The 21581-nt window shown below is 38.6% G+C and overlaps 1 protein-coding gene across 2 annotated transcripts in view; it reads right to left on the bottom strand.

Moving 5' to 3' along the window:
* PIK3R3 (phosphoinositide-3-kinase regulatory subunit 3) overlaps nt 1–21581 on the bottom strand; it is a 157511-nt gene that overhangs the window by 29574 nt on the left and 106356 nt on the right. For both annotated transcript variants that reach the window (XM_027574524.2, XM_027574514.2), the window contains exons 2-5: nt 16237–16345; nt 14030–14128; nt 2624–2804; nt 1863–1988 (exon numbers count right to left, since the gene is read on the bottom strand). In XM_027574524.2, the coding sequence (XP_027430325.1) occupies nt 1863–1988; nt 2624–2804; nt 14030–14128; nt 16237–16319 (489 nt within the window). In that variant the 5' untranslated portion in view covers nt 16320–16345. The remainder of the gene's footprint in view (nt 1–1862; nt 1989–2623; nt 2805–14029; nt 14129–16236; nt 16346–21581) is intronic.

Genomic DNA, 21581 nt, shown 5'->3' on the forward strand with positions numbered 1-21581 from the left:
TAATCTCTCTCCAAAATAAATAAACAGTCCTAAAATAAATAAATAATCAAAAGAATGTGGATAAGAAACCCAATTAGACATATTTTCTTAGGCCACTACTGACCCAAATATTGCAATGGATAAACTTTCCCTGAAGACCTGCACCTTCATAAAAATTCCCAGCACCTTTTATATATTAGGTAATGACTCAGGGCAAATTAAACCAATTCAAGTGTAACTAAAAAAGAATCAGAGTAGTTCTAGGAGGGGTGCCTGAGTGGCTCACTTGGTTAAGTGTCTGCCCTTGGCTCAGGTCATGATCCCTGAGTCCTGGGATCTAGCCCAAAGGCTCCCTGCTCAGCGGGGAGTCTGCGTCTCTTTCTGCCCCTCCCCCTTCTTGTGCTCACTCTTTCTCCCACTCTCTCTCAAATAAATAAAATATATATTTTTTAAAAAATAGTTCTAGGAAAAGAACTAAGGAAAAGAAGTTCTAGGAAGAGAACTAGAGTATTCTTCAGAATTTTGTTCTATCGCATACATATGATAAAAGAAATATTAGTGATTATTAAGATTTATGATCTTGGGGTACCTGGGTGGCTGAGTTGGCTAAGCGTCTGCCTTCAGCTCAGATCATAATCCCAGGGTCCTGAGATCAAGCCTCACGTGGGGCTCCCTCCTCAACAGGGGAGACTGCTTCTCCCTCTGTCTCTGCCCTCCCCCTGCTTGTATTTGTTCTCTCGCTCTAATAAATAAAATCTTTTTAAAAAAAGATTTATTGGAGCGCCTGGGTGGCTCAGTCGTTGAGTGTCTGCCTTCGGCTCAGGTCATGATCCCAGGGTCCTGGGATCGAGCCCCACATCAGGCTCCCTACTCCACGAGAAGCCTGCTTGTCCCTCTCCCACTCCCCCTGCTTGTGTTCCCTCTCTCCCTGTCTCTCTCTCTCTGTCAAATAAATAAATAAAACCTTTAAAAAATTAAAAAATTAAAAATTAAAAAAAGATTTATGCGGGCGCCTGGGTGGCTCAGTCGTTGAGCATCTGCCTTCGGCTCAGGTCATGATCCCAAGGTCCTGGGATTGAGCCCTGCATCGGGCTCGCTGCTCTGCGAGAAGCCTGCTTCTCCCTCTCCCACTCCCACTGCTTGTGTTCCCTTGCTATGACTCTGTCAAATAAATAAAATCTTAAAAAAAAAAAGATTTATGATCTAAAAACTGTGGTTAAGACTACTAGTTGTCTCATAATTCTCATTAATTCCTTCTTCCTCAGTAAACTCTCAAATGTTAGTTGGGTATACCCGACCAAATAAAAATTAGCTTTCTTAGCCTCCCTGCAGCTAGTTGTAATCTGCAGCTGTCTTACCAGTGGGATGAAAGTAGAAGCAGTGTGTACTTCTTCTAGGAAGTAGCCTTAAAAACAGGAAACTTTAAAAAAAAAAAACAAAACAGGAAACTTTCCTTCCTATTCTTCTATCTTGTTTGCTAGAATATTGTTGTGATGGCTGATATTGGAGTAAGCCAACTTCTACAGATCGCAAAGCATCAAAACAGAAGAACCCTAAGCCCTAATGACAGTGTAGTTGACACAATATCCCTGGCACTGTGCCTATACATGAAAGAAAAATAAATTTCTATCTGAAGACTTTGCTATTGTTATTTTTTGTCATTTGCAGTCAAACCTTATCCTAGTTAATACTAACTGAAAAAAATTATACCTTTAACCAACAACAAAGTGATTTATGAATGGGAGAAGAATTTGTATCATCACAGTCTCAAAAACGCTGTTCAAGACATTAAGACAGTTAAGGACTGTCAGGTGAATTATAGAAAATCTGATGTAACTGTAGCGTTGCATACTTACTGGCCTAAACAACAAATATTTACTAACCTGGGACGTTCTGGTATATTCCTCATATAGCCTGTCATACTCTTTACTCTTTTCCTGATACTGAGAGTGGTACTCTTGCAGTTTTTTACCAACTGCATCAATGTTGTCTTCTTTTACCAACTGATCCTGTACAGTTAAACAAAAGAAATAAAGAATGTTAACAATTCTGACACATGAATTTTTCCACATCTATTTATTTTTAAATTGCATTTCTACTGTAAGTTTAAGCCACTGTATTAATATTAAGCATGCAAAAGCACCTAATCCTTTTGTTAACACTCAGCCTTTAGATCACATCAAAATAATTAATACTTGAAAAATTAAGAAATGAAGTATAAATAGGAAACAAAAACAGAAGTATTTTTATATAAAGTTAATAAGTACATGCAACAAGCTATTAAGGACTAGTAGTCACAACATAAGCTCCAAAAATATCTTAAATCTTAAGTAGGAAATTTAAAATGACCAGATTTCTTTTTTTTTAACTGATAAGCCTGGTAAATTAAAATGAAATGATGTTAAAAATGACTTGTTGAATAGCTATCAAGAACTTCTATAGGGGCATGAGGGTGGCTCAGTTGATTAAGCATCTGAGTTTGGCTAAGGTCATGATCTTGGGGTCCTGGGATCGAACCCCACATTGGGCTCCCTGCTCAGTGGGGAGTCTGCTTCTCCCTCTCCCTCTGCTCCACCCCCCCAATTCTCTCTCTCTCTCTCAAATAAATAATCTTTAAAAAAAAAAGAAACTTCTATAATCATACCTGTTGGTATCTGGACACTGGGTACATTAGCTTCACATCAAGTTTGGGATTGTACTGAGCAAGAGATTCATGATGATAGTGGTTAATGAGCTCCACCACAGAATTAAATGTCAGAGGATCAGAAAAGCCGTATTTACCATCTCGATGATAGATCTTTATTAACTTATTATTGCCTCCCTTCCTGTGAACAAGACAGCAACTGTAGATTTTTTCCCCAAAATTCTATCAAAGTACTACTTTCATATGGAGATATAAAAGTATAGTGTCTCATAATAAACAAGTTTTACTAGGTTAATCAGATTAGAACAGTTGAAAAGGCATATATAAATATGTAAAAGTATATACAATATCTTATTATTTTTACCACTATTTCATTTGTCTATAAAATATCTTGGTAACTAAAGGCAAATATACCTAACCAGCAGTATCAACAAATTTAACAAAAATAGTCACTTAAGAAAAATAACTAAAACAGAAGTAAATTATATCTTTTGGTTATTTTCTGAATGAATTTTCTAATTTAAATTCTATTTATATTTTTTCCAGGAAGAACAGAGACAATCTCTTTGGGACCTAAAGATGCTAGGTTGTGTGTCTGTGGGGAGAAGGAGACCATCTCTGTATGAAGGTGATTATGTGTGACATATGATAAACATGTGTCACACATAATCACCAACACCCTCAAGGTTTTATTGTGAATGCATAAACATGAATGATTTATGACTGAGTAATTAATCTAGCACCTTACATTATTTTGTCTTTTATATTTGCTTATAATTCTTGGAAACGACTATTTATTTAGACCATCACAGTAAGTAAATGATTCAACTGTCATTCAACTGTTTTATAAAGTATAGCTTTTGAAGAGCCATTTATATTAGAATGAGGTAATTTGATGCTTAAATAGTTTACACCACTTTTGTTTATTGAGTCATATACAATGGTCCCTTAAAGATAATTTATACCCAAAGCTTAAAATGGCAATGTTTTCCAAGTCCCACATAGTATAACCAAACCACAGCAGGTTGATTCATTCTATCATAGCAAAACACTGCACCATTCCCATTCAACTCTTCTTATAACAGCATGCAGACTTAATGGGGGGAAAAGTACATCTCCACATCTCTTTATGCCATGCTATTTACACATGATAAATGAGGCACCGGGATTTGTGAAAGGTCAAACACAATAGCTTTGAATATATGGAATGATTTAATAATGCTTATAGAAAGTCAGGATTTAGATGAATGAGGAACTATTCCTATAAAATGTACATTAGAAGAACCACCTAATCACATGTAGTTACTATAGATAGATACACCCATACATACATTCACAATAAATGCAAGCTGGTCTCTCTGCTACAGAAAAGTTAAAAGGCACTCATTCATTCAAAAAAACTTTATTTGGGGTGCCTGGGCAGCTCAGTTGGTAAAGCATCTGACTTGATTTCAGCTCAGGTCATGATCTCAGGGTGGTGAGATTGAGCCCCGCATCCAGCTCCATGCATGGTTAAGATTCTCTTTCCCTCTCCCTCTGCCCCTCCCCACTCTAAAACAAAACAAAACAAAACAAAACCCAAAAAAACCTTTATTCTGAATATCTACTATGTGCCAGGAACTGTATGAGGTACAGTGCACATAGGAATGAACAAGCCAGACTTGGTTTATGAAAAAACATAACAATAAACAACTAGATATATCAAATGGTAATAGGTCCTATGGAAAAAAATAAAGCAGAGTAAAGGAAAGAGATAGTTCTGGGGGTAGAGGGTTTGCTATTTTATATGTTGCACAAGGAAAACCACTCTATTCAGGTGACATTTAAGCACACTCTTAAATGAAGTGAGGGAACTAGCACAGCAGATACCTAGGGGGAAAGGTTTTCAGGCAGAGGAACAGCAAGAACAAAGCCCCTGAAATAAAAGCATGGTTGGCATGTTCAAGGAACAGCAAGGAGACCAGTGATGCTGGGGCTGAATGAGCCAAAGGTAGAATACTAGTAGGAGAGAAGAAGTAAGAGCTGTAAAAGGAGTTCAGATCATGTAATAGTCTGTAAGCTTTGGCTTTTACTGAGTAAGATGGGGAGACACCAGAGGATTTTGAGCAGAATAATATCATCTATCATGTATTTTAAAAGGCTCACTCTAACTGCTGGGTTAAGAAGAAACCGGTCAAAGTGAGCAGGGGTAGAAGTAGAAAAATCAGCTGGGAGACTATTTAAATAATCTAGGCAAGAGATGATGGCATCCTGAACAAGGATAGTAGCAGAGGAGGTAGTGAGAAATGGTGGGATTCTGAATATATTCTGAAGAGAAAGCTGACAAGACATGCTGATGACATGGACATGGACATGGATGGGTATAAGAGAAAGACAACATAAAGATGATTTCAAGGTTTTTATTTTAAGCAATTAGAAGAATGGAATTTTTATTGAAATGAAGAAGGCTATATAAAAAGAACATGTTTAAAGGGGGAAAAAATTTTGTTTTTAGACATGTTAAGTCTGAGATGCCTAGTGAACATCTGAGAGTAGATGATCCAGCAGGCTACTTGAAGAATCTAAAGTTCAGGAGCTGTCAGCCTATAGATATTACTTGAAATGAGCATAGCTGAACAAAAGAAGAGGTCCAAGGTCTAAGTCCTGGGGTTCACCAATGTATAGCAGTTAGGAAAATGAGGAAGAACCAGCAAAGGAAACCAAAAGAGAACGATTTAATAAAGTTAAAAGAGAACTTAGATCCTTGGTATATTTAAAAAAAAAAAGATTTTATTTGTTTGACAGAGAGAGAGAGACAGTGAGAGCGGGAACACAAGCAGAAGTGGGAAAGGGAAAAGCAGGCTTCCCTGCTGAGCAGGAAACCTGATGCAGGGCTTGATCCCAGGACCCTGGATCATCACCTGAGCCAAAGGCAGACACTTAACAACTGAGCCACCCAGGTGCCCCAAGCATGGTGTATTTTTAAGAAAGCATTTCAACAAAGAGAAAATGATCAACCAGATAAATGATCTCGGGGCTTGGTGAAGTACAGATCACTAAGTGATCTTGACAAAACAGTTTCAATGGACTGTAATGGATTAAAGAGAATGAAAGATGATGAAAAAGAAATGCCCACAACTGTCTTGAGGAGTATTGCTGTAAATAGGGAGCAAAGAAATAGGGAAGTAGCTGGAAAGAGATATAGGCTCAAGGGAATTTTTTTTGGGGGGGGGGAATTTTCTTTCTTTATTATTCTTTTTTTTTTTTAAGATTTCATTTATTTATTTGACAGAGCCAGAGCACAAGCAGGGGGAATGGGAGAGAGAGAAGCAGACTCCCCACTGAGCAGGGAGCCCGAAGCGGGGCTCAATCCCAGGACCCCGGGGATCATGACCTGAAATGAAGACAGACACTTAATCGAGTGAGCCACCCAGGCGCCCCTCTTTATTATTCTTAAAAGGGAGATAGTATCACATATTTATATGCTGACAAGAATGGCTCAGTAGAGAGACAAAAACTACTGATCGCCAAAGAAAAAGGACAATTCCTAGGGTTATGTCCTTCAACAGAATACATTGATGGGATTTAGCCCACAAGTAATGATATGGATCCTAGACAAAAACTTGAACTGTCATCCACTGGAACAGGAGAAAGAGGGTATTCACATTCAGGTGTATATATGTTGATAGCTGTGGCAACAGGACCATGAGGGAGTTAGGTATCTTCTGACTACCTCAAAGTTACCAGTGAAACAGGAAGCAATTTCTTTTTTTTTTTTAAGATTTTATTTACTTATTTGAGAGAGAGAGAGAGCACAGAGGGAGAGTGAGAGGGAGAAGCAGACTCCCTGCTGAGCAGAGAGCCTGATGCGGGTCTTGATCCCAGGACCCTGAGATCATGACCTGAGCCGAAGGCAGACACTTAACTGAGCCACCCAGGTGCCCCAGGAAGCAATTTCTTTAGTTAGAAGGGGGGAGATGTGTTGCTGATTTGAAGGAAAAAAAAAAAGAACACATGAAATTGTCATCTTGGAAAGTGGGAGAGCAAACCAATTGCAGAAATAGAGAAATTTAGCTGAGCTATACTAAAGGCCTACTTAAGATCAGTAGTCACCAGTGAGCATAGTGTATTCTTCTCCACATTTAGCTACCCAGGTACAGGCAAGAAACAGATAGAGAGTTTAATTTAACAAGTGTTAGAATAGAGTTGGATGACTACAGTGTAGGAAAAGAAAAACAAGTTTACTGAGGATATATTCACAAGACTAATTTTAATAATAGATCCTGGACTCTAAGCAGAGAATGAGGGAAGTGAAGACATGAAAGAACTAAAGAATGGTGAATTTTTTAAAGATTTATTTTAGGGGCGCTGGGGTGGCTCAGTCGTTAAGTGTCTGCCTTCAGCTCAGGTCATGATCCCAGGGTCCTGGGATAGAGTCCCGCATCGGGCTCCCTGCTCGGCGGGAAGCCTGCTTCTCCCTCTCCCTCTCCCACTCCCCTTACTTGTGTTCCCTCTCTCGCTGTGTCTCTCTCTGTCAAATATTAAAAAAAAAATAAAGATTTATTTTATTTTATGTATTTGAGAGAGAATGAGAGAGAAAGAACACCAGTGAGGTGAGGGGCGGAGGAGAAGCAAACTCCCACTGATCAGGGAGCCTTGATGCGGGGCTCAATCCTGGGACTCCCAGAACTCCAGGATCATGACCTGAGCTAAAGGCAGACACATAACTGACTGAGCCACCCCGGTGCCCCAAGAATGGTGAATTTTCAATTATATGTCTCTCTCCCTCACTGGACTCTTCTTAAACAGAAGAATCATGCTATTCCTTCTAGTATCCTACAACCTGGCCTAATGCCTGGCATATAGCAGATTCCTAAAGATTTAACTATCCAGGGGCACCTGGGTAGCACAGTTGGTTAAGCACCTGACTCTTGGTTCAGCTCAGGTTGTGATCTCAGGATTGTGAGATCGAGCCCACATTGGGCTCCATACTCAGCACAGAGTCTGCTTATGACTCCCTCTGCCCCTAACCCCTGCTCTCTCTCTCTCTCAAATAAATAAATAGATCTTTAAAAAAAAGATTTAAATATGCATATTTTCTACAATGAATACTATTTTAAAAAATGGTTACTGGGGGCGCCTGGGTGGCTCAGTAGATTGGTCATCCAACGCCTGGTTTCAGCTCAGGTCATGATCTTGGGTCATGGAGTCAAGCCCCACATCAGGCTCTGAGCTCAGCACAGTCTGCTTGTCCCTCTCCTTCTGCTTCTCCTCCCACTCATATGCGTGCCCTCTCTCTCAAATAAATAAAATCTTAAAAAAAAAAAAAACAGTTACTGCTTTCGAAAACTTCTATTTCCCTATCACTTACCCTTCACAGTCTGATTTAACTCTCATTCCTCTCATTTAAGGGTCACCAACTTTTTTTTTTTTTTTGAGAGAAAGAGTGAGTGTGGGAGAGGGGGTGGCAAAGGAAGAGAATCTTTTTTTTTTTTTAAGATTTTATTTATTTATTTGAGAGAGAGACAGGGATAGCAAGAGAGAACACAAGCAGGGAGGAGAGGGACAAGTAGGCTCCCCACCAAGCAGGGAGCCCAACTCTGGGCTCGATCCCAGGACCCTGGGATCATGACCTGAGCCGAAAGCAACAACCAACAAATTGTGCCACCCACGTGCCCCAGGAGAGAGAGAATCTGAAGCAGGCTCAATGTCAAGCACGGAGCCCAACCTCACAACCCTGAGATCATGACCTGCGCGGAAATCAAGAGTCAAGACACCTAACTGACTGAGCCACCCAGGCACCCGGAGGGTCACCAACAACTTTTACTTGATTCAGACTCTGTCTCCCTCCTCCCTCTACCCCAGGCTCAGATTCTTTGCAGTGCTGAGATTTCTACTTTCCCTTCCTTCTTCCCCCCACCATTTGTTTTTAATATTTTGTCCTCCCATGACTTCTATGACATTACACCTTTCTCAAACTCTTATTCTTCCTCTACTCCTTCCCTCTGCTAAACACAGTCAGTCCCTAAAAATATTTGTCTTCAGCCTCTACCTTTTCTTCCCTCTATATACTCTTTCCTCAAAATTCCATTTACTCTATGTAGATGGTACCTGAATCTTTTTCTAGTTTTATGCTCTCCTCAAAGCATTAAATCTGCATTTCTAGCTATATTCTAGATATATTTTTACCTGGAAGTTCTGGAGCAGATAAAAATCAACATCTTTCTCCTGTTCTCTATAAAACTGTTCCTGACTTGCCTATTTCTATAAATGGCACATTCATTCTAAGCCCAGCAGGCTCAAACGAGTCATCTTTAACTCTCCCCCCAACCTCATACCTACTCTGTTATTAAATCCCTTGTGCTCTTAGCTGTCTTTTGCCTCTTACTTTGACTCCTCAACTCCTTTCCTAGAGCTGCTATCCTGGCTAATAGTGTATTCCACCTTTCCATCATTTCATTCCCCTGTTTAAAACACTTTCTTGGTGGTGGTTTTTGTGAGTTGTTTGTTTTTTTTCACTTAGAAATAAAATTCAAATTCCTTACCATGGCTCATTAGGCTCTATGCATCTGCCTCCTTCCCACTTTCAAGTCCATCTCCTTCCACTCTGTGGTTCACACTATAAGCCAGCCACAGCAGTCTTTGTATTCACTGGATCCACCAAATCTTTCCAAAATCAGTGTGTTGGCATTTCCTGTTCCCTCTTCCTGGAACACTTTTCTGGCTGGTTCTTACATATCCTTCAGTTTTCAGAGGTCATTTCCTCACAGAGGACCTCCTTCTCAAAATTATCTTAAATTCCCTTTCCCTATATCCCTATCACATAACCAGGTATATTTCCTATATAGCATTTCATATACTGTGAAGTTATTTTTTACGTATTTATTGTGTCTCCCTCTCCTCTACTCCTATCTCTACCTCCAAATATAAACAGTATAGACAGGAGACCATGTTCAGTTTGTTCATCATTTCCTTTTCCTAGAATAGTACCTAGAACATTGTGGGCACTCCATAAATATTAAATGATTAAAGAATAAATTCTATTCTGGATCACCATTACCTCTCAATTGATAATATTCTATGTTTTTAAATTTTCTTTTTTTAAGTAAGTTCTATGCCCAAAGCAGGGCTTGACTCATGACCCTGAGATCAAGAGTAGCATTCTCCACCCACTGAGCCAGCCAAGCACCCCAATGATTCATGATATTCTAACCTTTTACTAGCATCTATCCTCTTTTATTCTTTCTATTCAAATAGAGTCTGATCATATGCTTCCCTGCTGAAAAAATGCAATGGTTTCCTCTGCCTACCTATAATATTAAATGCAAACTCGACATTTTAGAATTCAAGGCCCTCCTTAACATGACCCTTTTCCAACCCTCCATCCGTTATCACCTGTTCCTCTTGTGGACTTGACCCTCTAGCCAAATGGGACTGCCGCTCAGAGAACAGGGCACTATGATTTCTCACCTCCATATCTCTGTTCCTATTGTTACCTAATCCTGCAATCTCCTCTCCCTCTTTCTACACGGCCAAACCTATCCCCTTCTCCCAGATACATGGCAATGCAATTTTTTCCATGAAGGGCAGCTTTCTATATCCTCTCAACAAGCTATCTCAAAAAAAAAAACAAAACAAAAAAAAAACAAGCTATCTCTTTCCTTCCTTTCAGCCCCCAAAGCACACTGTTTGAACTTCTATTATTTTGGTTTAATTCAAGGCAGTTTTCTTATTCCTGTTGCCTTCACCAGACTATGGCTACTTTGAGACAAAAATGTTAACTCTTTGTCAGATCCTCTGCAGAGTAATTAGTACTGAGCTATGAGTATTTACTAAACCCTAGTAAGATCATCACTTTTCTGCCTAACAAAATCTATCAAGGCCCAGCTAAACTGTCATTCCCTCTGAGAAAACTTTTTGTCTTTCTCTCATTTATTCTTTCCTTTCAAATAGTTACTGAGTACCTACATGTCAGACCTTTTGCTAGATGCACAAAAACTTTAAAATATTCTTGCCAATGTCCATTGACCAATGGATAAACAAAATGTATACATATGCAATAGAATACTATTCAGCCTTAAAAAGGAAGAAAAGTCTGACATGCTACAACACGGATGAACCTTAAAAACATTACTTTATATAAAATAAGCCAGACACAAAAGGTTAAATATCGTATGATTCTACTTATATGAGGTACTTAAAATCATCAAATTCACAAAGACAGAAAGTAAAACAATGGTTACCAAGAGTTAGGGGAAGGGGTGAATAGGGAGAATGCTAATATAACACCACAATGCATTAAGGTATAGTATATATGTATCTCTCCTCTTCCACCATTACACACTGAGATTATGAACTCTTGAGGGTAAAACCATATCTTGTTCATGTCCTGATTCCTGGTCCTACCATAATATCCAGCACAAAGATAACCCTCTAAACTTTAAAGCTGCAACAATAAAATGGGCTGCCTCAAAAGGAAGATGCTAGCTCCTGCTGACTGAAAGATCACATGGAAGTTCAATGACTCTGAAAAATGTTATGCAGGGAATTCCAACATCTGCAGAAACCCAGTTGAATGAGGTAGTATTAAAGATCCCTTCCAGCTGTAGGTCTCTAGCAGAAGAATTCTCATGGTGGCTGTGAGTGGGACCCCTTGCCAGCCTTTGTTCCTGAACAGCACTGCAACTTCAGGTAAGTAACGGAACTTTTGCAGGCTCTTTTCCTCATCCCAAGATACAAAAACTGTTGCTTTTAGTTAGTTGCATTTAGGAATCTAACCATGATAAAATAATGCCTTAGTGTGGGATTAAAACCATTTTTCAGGGGCACCTGGGTGGCTCAGTCCATTAAGCATCTGCCTTCAGCTCAGGTCATGATCCCAGAGTCTCGGGATCGAGCCCCACATCGGGCTCCCTGCTCAGTGGGAAGCCTGCTTCTCTCTCTCCCACTCCCCCTGCTTGTGTTCCCTCTCTCGCTGTGTCTCTGTTAAATAAATAAATAAATAAAATCTTTAAAGAGAAAAAAAACACACAAAACCATTTTTCAGATAAATGAGGGCATTCATTCTGTTAATAAATATTTATTAGGCATCCATTGTCTAATGCCTATCCATTACCACACACTGGAGTCTGGAAATGTAACAACGATTAAACGAAGTCCCCAGTAGCAGAGAACTTAAATTCTAGTGGGGTGAGACCTACAAGGTGGGAAAGGAGAAGATACAGAAGTAGCCCATACAGAAAATTAAATTGAGGAAATATATATCCTCTAATAGCTACTTTGGACTGAGTGGTTGGGGAAGCCCTGAAGAGGTGGCACTGATGCAGAGATCTGAATGACAAAAAGGAAACAAAGATTCAAAGATCAGAAAGACCTATTGCAAAGGCCCTGGGACTGGAATAAGGCTTACTTGCCTGAGGTACTAAAAGGCTAGTGAGGTTGAACGTAGTGGGGGGAGGGAAGAGGGAAGAAATGAATGTAAGAAGTAGACCAAGTCCAGGTCAAATAGAGTTTCATAAGTTAGAATAAAATCCAAATTCTTTACCTTAAGTGCAGTAGGGAAACTCTTAAAAGAATTTTAAGCAAATGACTAATCAGACTCATACCTTAAAATGATCACTCTAGTTTCTGTGCAGAAAATGGTCAACAGGGGTGGGGAAGGTTAGAAATTGTAAGATGTTGAGAGGCCTGTCAGGAAATGACTGCAAAAGATCAAGCAAGATGATGGTGGCTTACTGTTGGGTGGGAGAGAAGTATGATGAGATTACAAATACAGATTTGGAGGTAAAGTTGGCAGGACTTGTTTAATGATGAATTTGGATGTGAAGATGAGGGGAAAGAGAGGGGGGAAAAAAGAGCTGTAACGTGAGTACTATAGAGATGGTGGTTCTATTTCTGGAAAAAAAAGTAAATAGAAGAGAAACAGTTTGGGTAGGAGGAGTTGGGTTAGAAATCAAGAATTCTTCTTTGACCATGTTCAAATTAATATGTCCTCTAGTTATCTAAGTGGCAAAGTCAAGTAGGCAAGTGGATATATGCATGTAGAGTTCTGGAGGTCAGAGCTGGAGATGGGGTTTATGGATCATCAGCATGTAATTGCATATTAAAGCCGTGGAACAGGATAAGCTCACCTTGGGAGAACCAATACAGAGAAGAGAAGGAGGCCCAACTCCAAGCTTGGAACACTTAACATTTAGATATTGAGCAAAGAAATGGCTGGCCTAGAGTTAGGAAGAAAATCAGGAGAGTGTGATGTCACAACAGCCAAGACAATAAAATGTTTCTAGGAAGAAGTGCCTATGACTAATGCTGCTAAGAGGTCAGGTGAGGTAAGAAGAGAGAAGTGGTCATTGGTTTAGCAGTCCTTCTAAGAGTGGTAAGGACAGAAGCCTGACTGGAGCAGGGGGAAAAAACTGAGTCAAATGAATCATTACAGAACTTTGATTATTCCTCAACACAACTCAAGTTCCAAGGTATTAACTTCTTATAATGTCTTTACCAGAAACTCCAAATTTCTAGCATAAAATAAATGATTTTTCCTAAAGATAGTAGGCAGAAAGGCAGAAAAGAGATAAATCTGGATCTGAACATATCCTCTGCCATTTACTAGCTATAGGTCTTTAGGAAAGTTTCTTAACCAGGTTAAGCTTCAGCTGCCTCATCTATAAAATGCAAATATTAATAATACCTACCTCAAAGGCTGTTGTGAGGAATAATAAGATATTGCGTGTCAAATGTGTAGTACAAGGGAGTTGTTATCGTTACTGTTTTCATTATATTTTTCTTTAGATAGTCCCTTTTTTAAAAATCACAGTACTTTATTACAATTAGACTATTTTAATTGTTAAAATTAAATGTAAAAATATCTGATGCAGTTTTCCTAATCTTTTAAAATATATGTCCCATCTTTGTAAATATAAAAGGTGATACATCCACCACTTAGGAAATTCTAATATGGATTCTACATCCATTCTACATGGATGGCATGATAGAGGGTAAGAATTGCTTTATCTTCTACATAACCTCATCAGCCTAAACTATGTTAAGTTTTACTCTCTGAAGTCTCCATTGAGGAAAATAATAGGGTTATTAGAGGGGTGGATTCCCAACATATCATTAATAACCTCAGGCTGTGCCCATGACGTCTACTTCTCGCACAAGGTCAACAGTATAATTCTTCCTTCATAACTTACTTTTGGGGATTTTATTCCTACATAAAAATTAAAATTGTTGCCATCTTTACATAAGACATTTAAATATTTAACGTATGGAGAAACGACAGTTAGCCAAACAACTAAAAATTGTGTATCTAAATTAAGTAAAAATACTTTAAAATGTATAATCATTTAAATAAATACAAAAATCTCTGTATACCCAGAAATAAATAACGCTAGTAGAACACTAGTCAAAATGCTGAAAAATACTCACCGCAAAGTCAAAGTGTAATCCCCCTGCATTTTTGTTGAGGCATCTCTGACCAAGAACGTACCATCTGGCATATCCCGTAATTTGTCATTTACCTCCTCCCTGAAAAATAGAATTACAGGAAAAATGAAAAAAAAAATTAATCATCAATTGTTCTCTTCAAATATTACTAAGGTTAGTTAGGAGGTGAGTATGTCTAAGGTCATAGAATGATAGGGGCCTTCACAGGTCATTTAATTCCTGCCCCTAGATATGATCTTTCTGTTTTGATTCTCAGTATTATGCAATCTAAGGAAGGGCTATTTGCTTTTTAAACTCTTCTAGATTTCAACCCGTCTGTAGGGGATAGTATTTCCATTAAGCCTTTAGGGCTTCCTTAGGCAGGTCTAAACTTGAAGGGTTTCAGGAAAAACCTGCAGCTGTTTAGAAAGAAGGTTGTGTTTAAGCAACAGTGGCAGCTGTGTCTCATCAGAGGAGGGGAAATTCACTAAGTTCACAACCTTTCAATATAATCTTCTCCAATTTGAATTTATACTGATGATAAATTCCTCCTGCAGAGTTGGTTTAGGACTTTAAGAAAAAACACTAGAACACTCAGGATATGGCAGGGCACAGAAGACTCTTGAGTTACAGACCCACAAGGTCTTAGAATATAAATTTAAATGGAATTTAAATATAATAGATCCTTTTATTGTACAATTATAACAAAAATTTTCTGATCCATTTTAATATAAAATATATTAAGTCTCCTTCAAAAACTTAAACATAAAATTACCATATGACTTAGAAATTCCACTTCAGGGTATGCACCCCAAAGAACTAAAAGCAGGGACTTGAGGGGCACCTGGGTGGCTCAGTCGGTTAAGCAGCCAACTCTTGATTTCAGCTCAGGTCATGATTTCAGAGTTGTGAGACCAAGCCCCATACGGGCTCCGCGTTGGGCGGGGGGCCTACTTAAGATTCTCTCTCCCTCTGCCCCTCCCCCCTTAAAAATAATAAAGAAATAAAAATTAAAAAAATAAAAGCAGGGACTTGAATAAACATTTATACACCAGTGTTCATGGCAACATTATTCACAATAGCCAAAAGCTGTAAACAATCCAAATGTTCAAAGCCAAATGTCCAGATGAATGAATAAGTAAAAATGTGGTATATACACATAATGGAATATTATTCAACCTTAAAGAGGAAGGAAATTCTGATACATGCTACAACATGGATGAACCTTGAAGACATAGTGCTAAGTGAAATATGCCAGTCACAAAAGGATAAATATTGTATGATTCCACTTATGTGAGGTACCTAGAGTAGTCAAATTCATAGAAACAGAAAGTAGGATGGTGGTTTCCCAGGGCTGGGGAGAATAGAAGGAAAAGGCAGTTAGTGTTTAATGAGTACAAAGTTTCGCTTTGGGGAAGATGAAATAGTTCCAGAGATGGATGATGGTGATGGTTGAACAATACTGTGAATGTACTTAATGCCACTGAACTGTACATTTAAAGATGGTTAAAATGGTAACAAAGGTAAAAAAAAAAAAAAAAGAAATGAGTGCCACTTTGGTAGTTGAAAAGAACAGACAAGAGAAAGAGAAACACAAGCATATTGAAGAATACAGCATCAACCTTGAACTCAATTTGACAGAAATGGATAGGTCTTTTTTAAAACAAAATTCAAGAAAAACAAGAAATTTGAATATTCAAATTCAATATATGTTTTCCCTTCTCTAGGTTCAACATTTCCCAAAACGACATTTTACCTAAAAAGCATTCTACTGCTCTAGAGTCCCATTTCTCAAAATGAGGCATGTGAAGAGTGCATCAAAATCACCTAGGGAGGTTAAATGCAGATTCCTGGGCCACACCCCAATTGATTCTTGCGCATGCAGACTGTGGAACCATTGCCTTAGACACAGAAAGGTAAAGAAAATGAAGTACCTGTAACTATCTTTTTATAGAAAAACACACGTAGCTATCCTAAATCTTTTGTTTCATTTATTCAGAAATCTATCCTTAATACAGAATTAAAAGTAATGATCACACCTATAATTTAAAGATTTTCTTGTCATTTTCTTGTGGAAGGACAGCATTTAGAAACTTTTGAAGCGTTCTCACAATTTTTAAAATGGTAATTTTTAAATGACAACTAGTAGGGCACTTCTCAAAAATGATTTGTTTCTAAACTGCATTGAATTATAGTAGCATTCTAGTTACCTTGAAATATCCCCCCAGTACCATTCTGCATCCTGAAGAGAAACAGAACTGTCCTTCATTCCATTTGTAACGGCTGAAGTCATTGGCTTAGGTGGCTTTGGTGGAAGAGCTAGAAGAAAAATGAATATTATTTTGTAGATGTAAATTACTATTTGTTTTCTAATTTCCTCACTCAGGAACAGCTCATTAACCAATGTACATTAAGATTCAAATAATTATAAATTCAATAAAGTGTTATTTTATGTTAAATGTTAGCCAAAGAAGGAATCCTTCTAGAACTCTACCAATTACTGCCTAAAAGGTAAAATTTTCAAGCTACTTGGGTTTTTTTTCCTTCTTATAATAAAGTGTTAACTTTTAATTCTGAACAAATATCCAAAAAAAACTTCGTCGTCTCTCAAAAGACAATGTGACGCCCCTTCACAAATAATTCAGTCCAACAGCCATTAAGTGAGACTGGTCACGATGGCCAAGAGTTGGTGTCAGAGCCCAAAGCAGGTGAAGGAGGATTATGTCCATATAGGAGGGCAGCAGCAGAGCACAGGATCTCAGAGCTTCAGGAGGGTGAGGAGGAGATCCTCACTGGTGCAGGCTGGCATGAGATGTTAAAGCGGAATGCAGGAAGAAGGGCAGTGGCACAGGGCCTGGGTGGCACAGAGTAGTGGAGACCGAGCCAATGAGGACACAGGCCTCAGAAGACGGACGGCATACCACCAGTACAATGGGACAGAGCCAGATAAGGGTGAAGAGCTTCTACTTGGGGAAGGGGAGACTGAGAGGTACCAGGGGGAACGCAGCAATGGCTATAAGAGATTGGGTACATACAGAGACATAGATCAAATAAGTACAACTATTAAAATAATAGGAACCAGGTTTCTCATAGTCTAAAAAGGAAGTTACAAATATGGAAAGGCAAAAAAAACCAAAATGATCCCTCTGGTTTGAACTGGAATTACAGCTATTGATATGAACTCATGAAATTTTATAGAAAGATGAATTTTAATAGAAATTTAATACAAAGAAATTTAATAGAAAGATATGTCTATACATATAGAGAATAAAACTATTCCCTAGCTCTGTCCCCTGAGAGGTCCTAGATGAGCAGCACCCCCAATATGCATAACTAGCACCCAGATCTTGGTTTTTGTTTGTTTGTTTTTGAAGGTTTTATTTATTTATTTGACAGAGAGAGAGAGATAGCGAGAGCAGGAACACAAGCAGGGGAAGTGGCAGAGGGAGAAGCAGGCCTCCTGCCAAGCAGGAAGCCCAATGCGGGGCTCGATCACAGGAACCTGGGATCATGACCTGAGCCTGGCAAACACTGGAGAAGCCTGGCAAACACTACCTTAATCAAGTAATCAATCAAGTTAAAACCACCAGTAATGATAAAATCTTGGGCCTCCAATAGGATGCACTGAGAAGGACATTAATATCACTTCTGGGATATTCTTGCCAAATACACATAAACTGAATTTAATCATGAGGAAACATTAGACAAATCACAATTTAGAGACATTCTACAAAAAAACTGGCCTGTAATCTTCAAAACTGTCAAGGTCATGAAAATCAAGAAAGATTGAGGAACTGTTCCAGATTGAAAAAGACTAGAGAATCATGACAAATGCAATGTGTGATTCTGGGCTGGATCCTTTGTGTTATAAAGGATATTACTGGAACTTGAATGGAAGCTGAGGATAAGACTGGTATTGTAATGCATCAACACTAATTTTCTGATTTTGTGTCACAGTTATGTAGGAAAATGTTCTTATTGGCGGGAAATACATACAAACATGATCATTGCGGGGTATCATGTTGGCAACTTACTCTCAATGGTTCAAGAAAATAAGTTATTTGTATTGTACCTGCAACTTTTCTGTAAGTTTGAGATGGTTTCTGCATTTCTTTTAATTAACAAAAAAGTTAGAGACAATATGGGGGGAAGGGGAAAAATATGAATATGTTCTTCAAAAAGAAACTCTTTACTGTCAAATGTCCTTAACAAGGATGTCAAAAAATTCAATGGTAAAAGAATAGTCTTTTTAATAAATGGTGCTAGGACAAATGGTTACCTGCCAGATCCCCATATCATACCATATGCAAGAATTAATTCAAAATGGATCAAAAACCTAAATGTAAGAGCTAAAACTGTAAACCTTTTTTTTTTTAAGATTTTATTTATTTATTTGCAGAGAGAGAATGAGAGAGAGTACAAGCAGGGCAAGCGGCAGGCAGAGGGAGAAGCAGGCTCCTCCTGGAGCAAGGAGCCCGATGCGGGACTCAATCCCAGGACCCTGGGCAAAAGGCAGATGCTTAACCAACCGAACCACCCAGGCATCCCAAAACTGTAAAAGTTTTTGAAGAAAATAGGCTTGAATCTTCATAACTTTGGACTAGGCACTGGTTTCTTAGATAGGAACCAAAAGCGCAAACTAAAGAAAAAAAACAGATAAACTGGATTTGATTAACATTAGAAATTTTTGTGCTTCAAATCACATCAGCAAGAAAGTGCAAAGACAACACACAGAATGGCAGAAAATCTTTGTAAATCATATATCTGATAAAGTTGTATCTAGAATACATAAAGAAGTCTTGTAACTTAATAAAAAGTCAAATAACTGAATTAAAAATGGGCACAGGATCTGAATAGACATTTCTCCAAAGAAGATATACAAATGGCCAACAAGCATATGAAAAGTTAATACCAGCCATCAAGGAAATGAAAATCAAAATCACAGTAAGATACTACACTTCAGGGGTGCCTGGGTGGCTCAGTCAGCTGAGCATCCAACTCTTGGTTTCAGCTCAGGCCTTGATCTCAGGGTCATGGGATCAAGCCCCGTGTGGCTCTCCACACTCCACATGGAGTCTGCTTGGGATTCTCTCCCCACCCCCTGCCTCTCCCCTTGCTTGCTAGAGTGCTCTCTCTCTCTCCTTCAAACAAACAAAAAAAAAGATACCACTTCACACCCACTAGGATGACTATACAGTTGACCCTTTGACAACAGGGGTTTGAACTGCATGCATGGGTCCTCTTACACACAGATTTTTTTCCCAACCAATACGTTAGAAAATTTCTTGGAGATTTGCAACAGTTTGAAAACCCTTGCAGACAAAGCACAGAGCCTAGAAATATCAAAAAGCTTAAGAAAAAGTTAGATATATCATGAATGCATAAAATATATGTATATACTAGTCTATTTTATCATTTACTACCATAAAATATACACAAATCATAAAAAGTTAAAATGTATCAAAATTTTATGCAAACACATACAGACTGTACATGGCCCCATTTGCAGTTGAGAGAAATGTAAACAAAGGTAAAGATACAGTACTAAATCACAACTGCATAAAACTAACTGTAGTACATACTGTGCTACTATAATTTTGTAACCATCTCCTGTTGCTATTGCAATGAGCTCAAGTGTGTTCATCTCTCCAGTGAATTGTATATTGCAGTAAAAAGTAATCTCCTATGGTTTTTGCATATTTTTTGTGTTACCATAAACCTTGAATAACACCAGAGGACCTATACAAAGTGCCACTAGTGATACTGGAAGCTCCCAAGAAGCAAAGTCATGACATTACAAGAAAAAGTTGAATTGCTTGACTGAAGTCTGCAGTTGCCCGCCAGCCTAAGGACCATTGGTTTTTTGTTGTTGTTGTTCATTTGTTTTGTTTTTTTAATGGAAATTTGTGAAACCATCCCTGCGGCTATGCCAGTATGTGCAAAAACCTTATACCTTTTAGGAAATACCTTTTTATCCTGTATTGAAAATGCAGCTTTTATGTGGGTGCAGGATTGCTGTAAGATACCTATAGACTCTAATATTATTCAAGAAAAAGCTAAGTCATTATGTGACAACTTAAAGCAAAAGGAAGGTGAAGGATCTAAAACTGGAGAATTTAAACAGCATAGGATAGTTTGATAATTTTAGAAAGAGGCCTTAAAAATGTCAAGATAGGGGGCGCCTGGGTGGCTCAGTCGTTAAGAATGTGCTTACAGCTCAGGTCAGGGTCCTGGGATTGAGCCCTGCACTGAGCCCACATCGAGCCCCACATCGGGCTCCCTGTTCGGTGGGGAGTCTGCTTCTCCCTCTCCAACTCCCCCTGCTTGTGTTCCCTCTCTTGCTATGTCTCTATCTGTCAAATAAATAAATAAAATCTTTAAAAATAAGTTAATTAATTAATTAATTAAAAAACCAGCAGAAGCAGTTTCTGCCAACCAAGAGGCAGCAGACAAGTTCCCAGGGGCCATTAAGAAAATCATGAAGGAGAAAGGATGTCTACTTGAACAGGTTTTTAATGCAGACAAAAGTGCCCTTTTCTGGAAAAAAAATGCCACAAAGAACATTCATTAGTAAGAAAGAGAAGCAAGCACCAGGATTTAAGACAGGAAGGCATTAAAAAAAAAAAAAAGGAAGGGATAGGCTAACTCTACCATTTTGCACAAATGCAGTCGGGTTTATGATCAGGACTGCCCTTATCTATAAAGTTGCTAGCCCCTGAGCCTTGAAGGGAACAAATAAACACCAGCTGCCAGTCTTTTGGTTATACAACAAGAAGGCCTGGACAACAAGAACCCTTTTTCTGGATTAGTTCCATTGATGCTTTTTGTCCCTGAAGCCAGGAAGTTATCTTGCCCTTTAAAGTTCTTTTGATACTGGACAATGTCCCTGACTATGCAGAACCCCACAAATGCAACACCAAAAGTATTAAAATGGTCTACTTGCTCCCAAACACATCTCTAAATCAGCCTTTAGAACAGGTGGTCATAAGGATCATTATACACAATACTCTTTGGAAAGGACTGTCACTGCTATGGAAGAGAACCCTGATAGAACATCATGAAAGTCTAGAAGGATTACATCACTAAAGATGCCATCACTGATAAAGAAAAAGCTGTGAAAGCCATCAAGCCCGAAACAATAAATTCCTGTTAGAGAAAATGGTGTCCAGGTGTTGTACATGACGACTTCACAGGATTTACAATAGAGCCAATCAAGGAAATCATGAAAGAGATTGTGGACATGGGGGGAAAAAAAAGAAAAAGATGGGGAGTGAAGGGTTTCAAGATATGGATCTTGGAGAAATTCAAGAGCTAAGTGACATCACACCAGAGGAATTAACAGAAGACAACATGCTACTGAATGATGTCAGATGATAAGAAGGTGAAGAAGCAGTTCCAGAAAACAAATTGACATTAGACAGTCTGGCAGAAGGGTTCCAAATACTCAAAACTGCTTTTCACTTCATTTAGGATATGGACCCCTGTATGATACAAGCACTGAAACAAAACAAATGGTGGAAGGATTGATACTGTATAGAACAGTTTTTTAGAAAAA

Source organism: Zalophus californianus, chromosome 4 (assembly GCF_009762305.2).
Source record: "Zalophus californianus isolate mZalCal1 chromosome 4, mZalCal1.pri.v2, whole genome shotgun sequence".
In the NCBI taxonomy this organism is placed as follows: Eukaryota; Metazoa; Chordata; class Mammalia; order Carnivora; family Otariidae; genus Zalophus; species Zalophus californianus.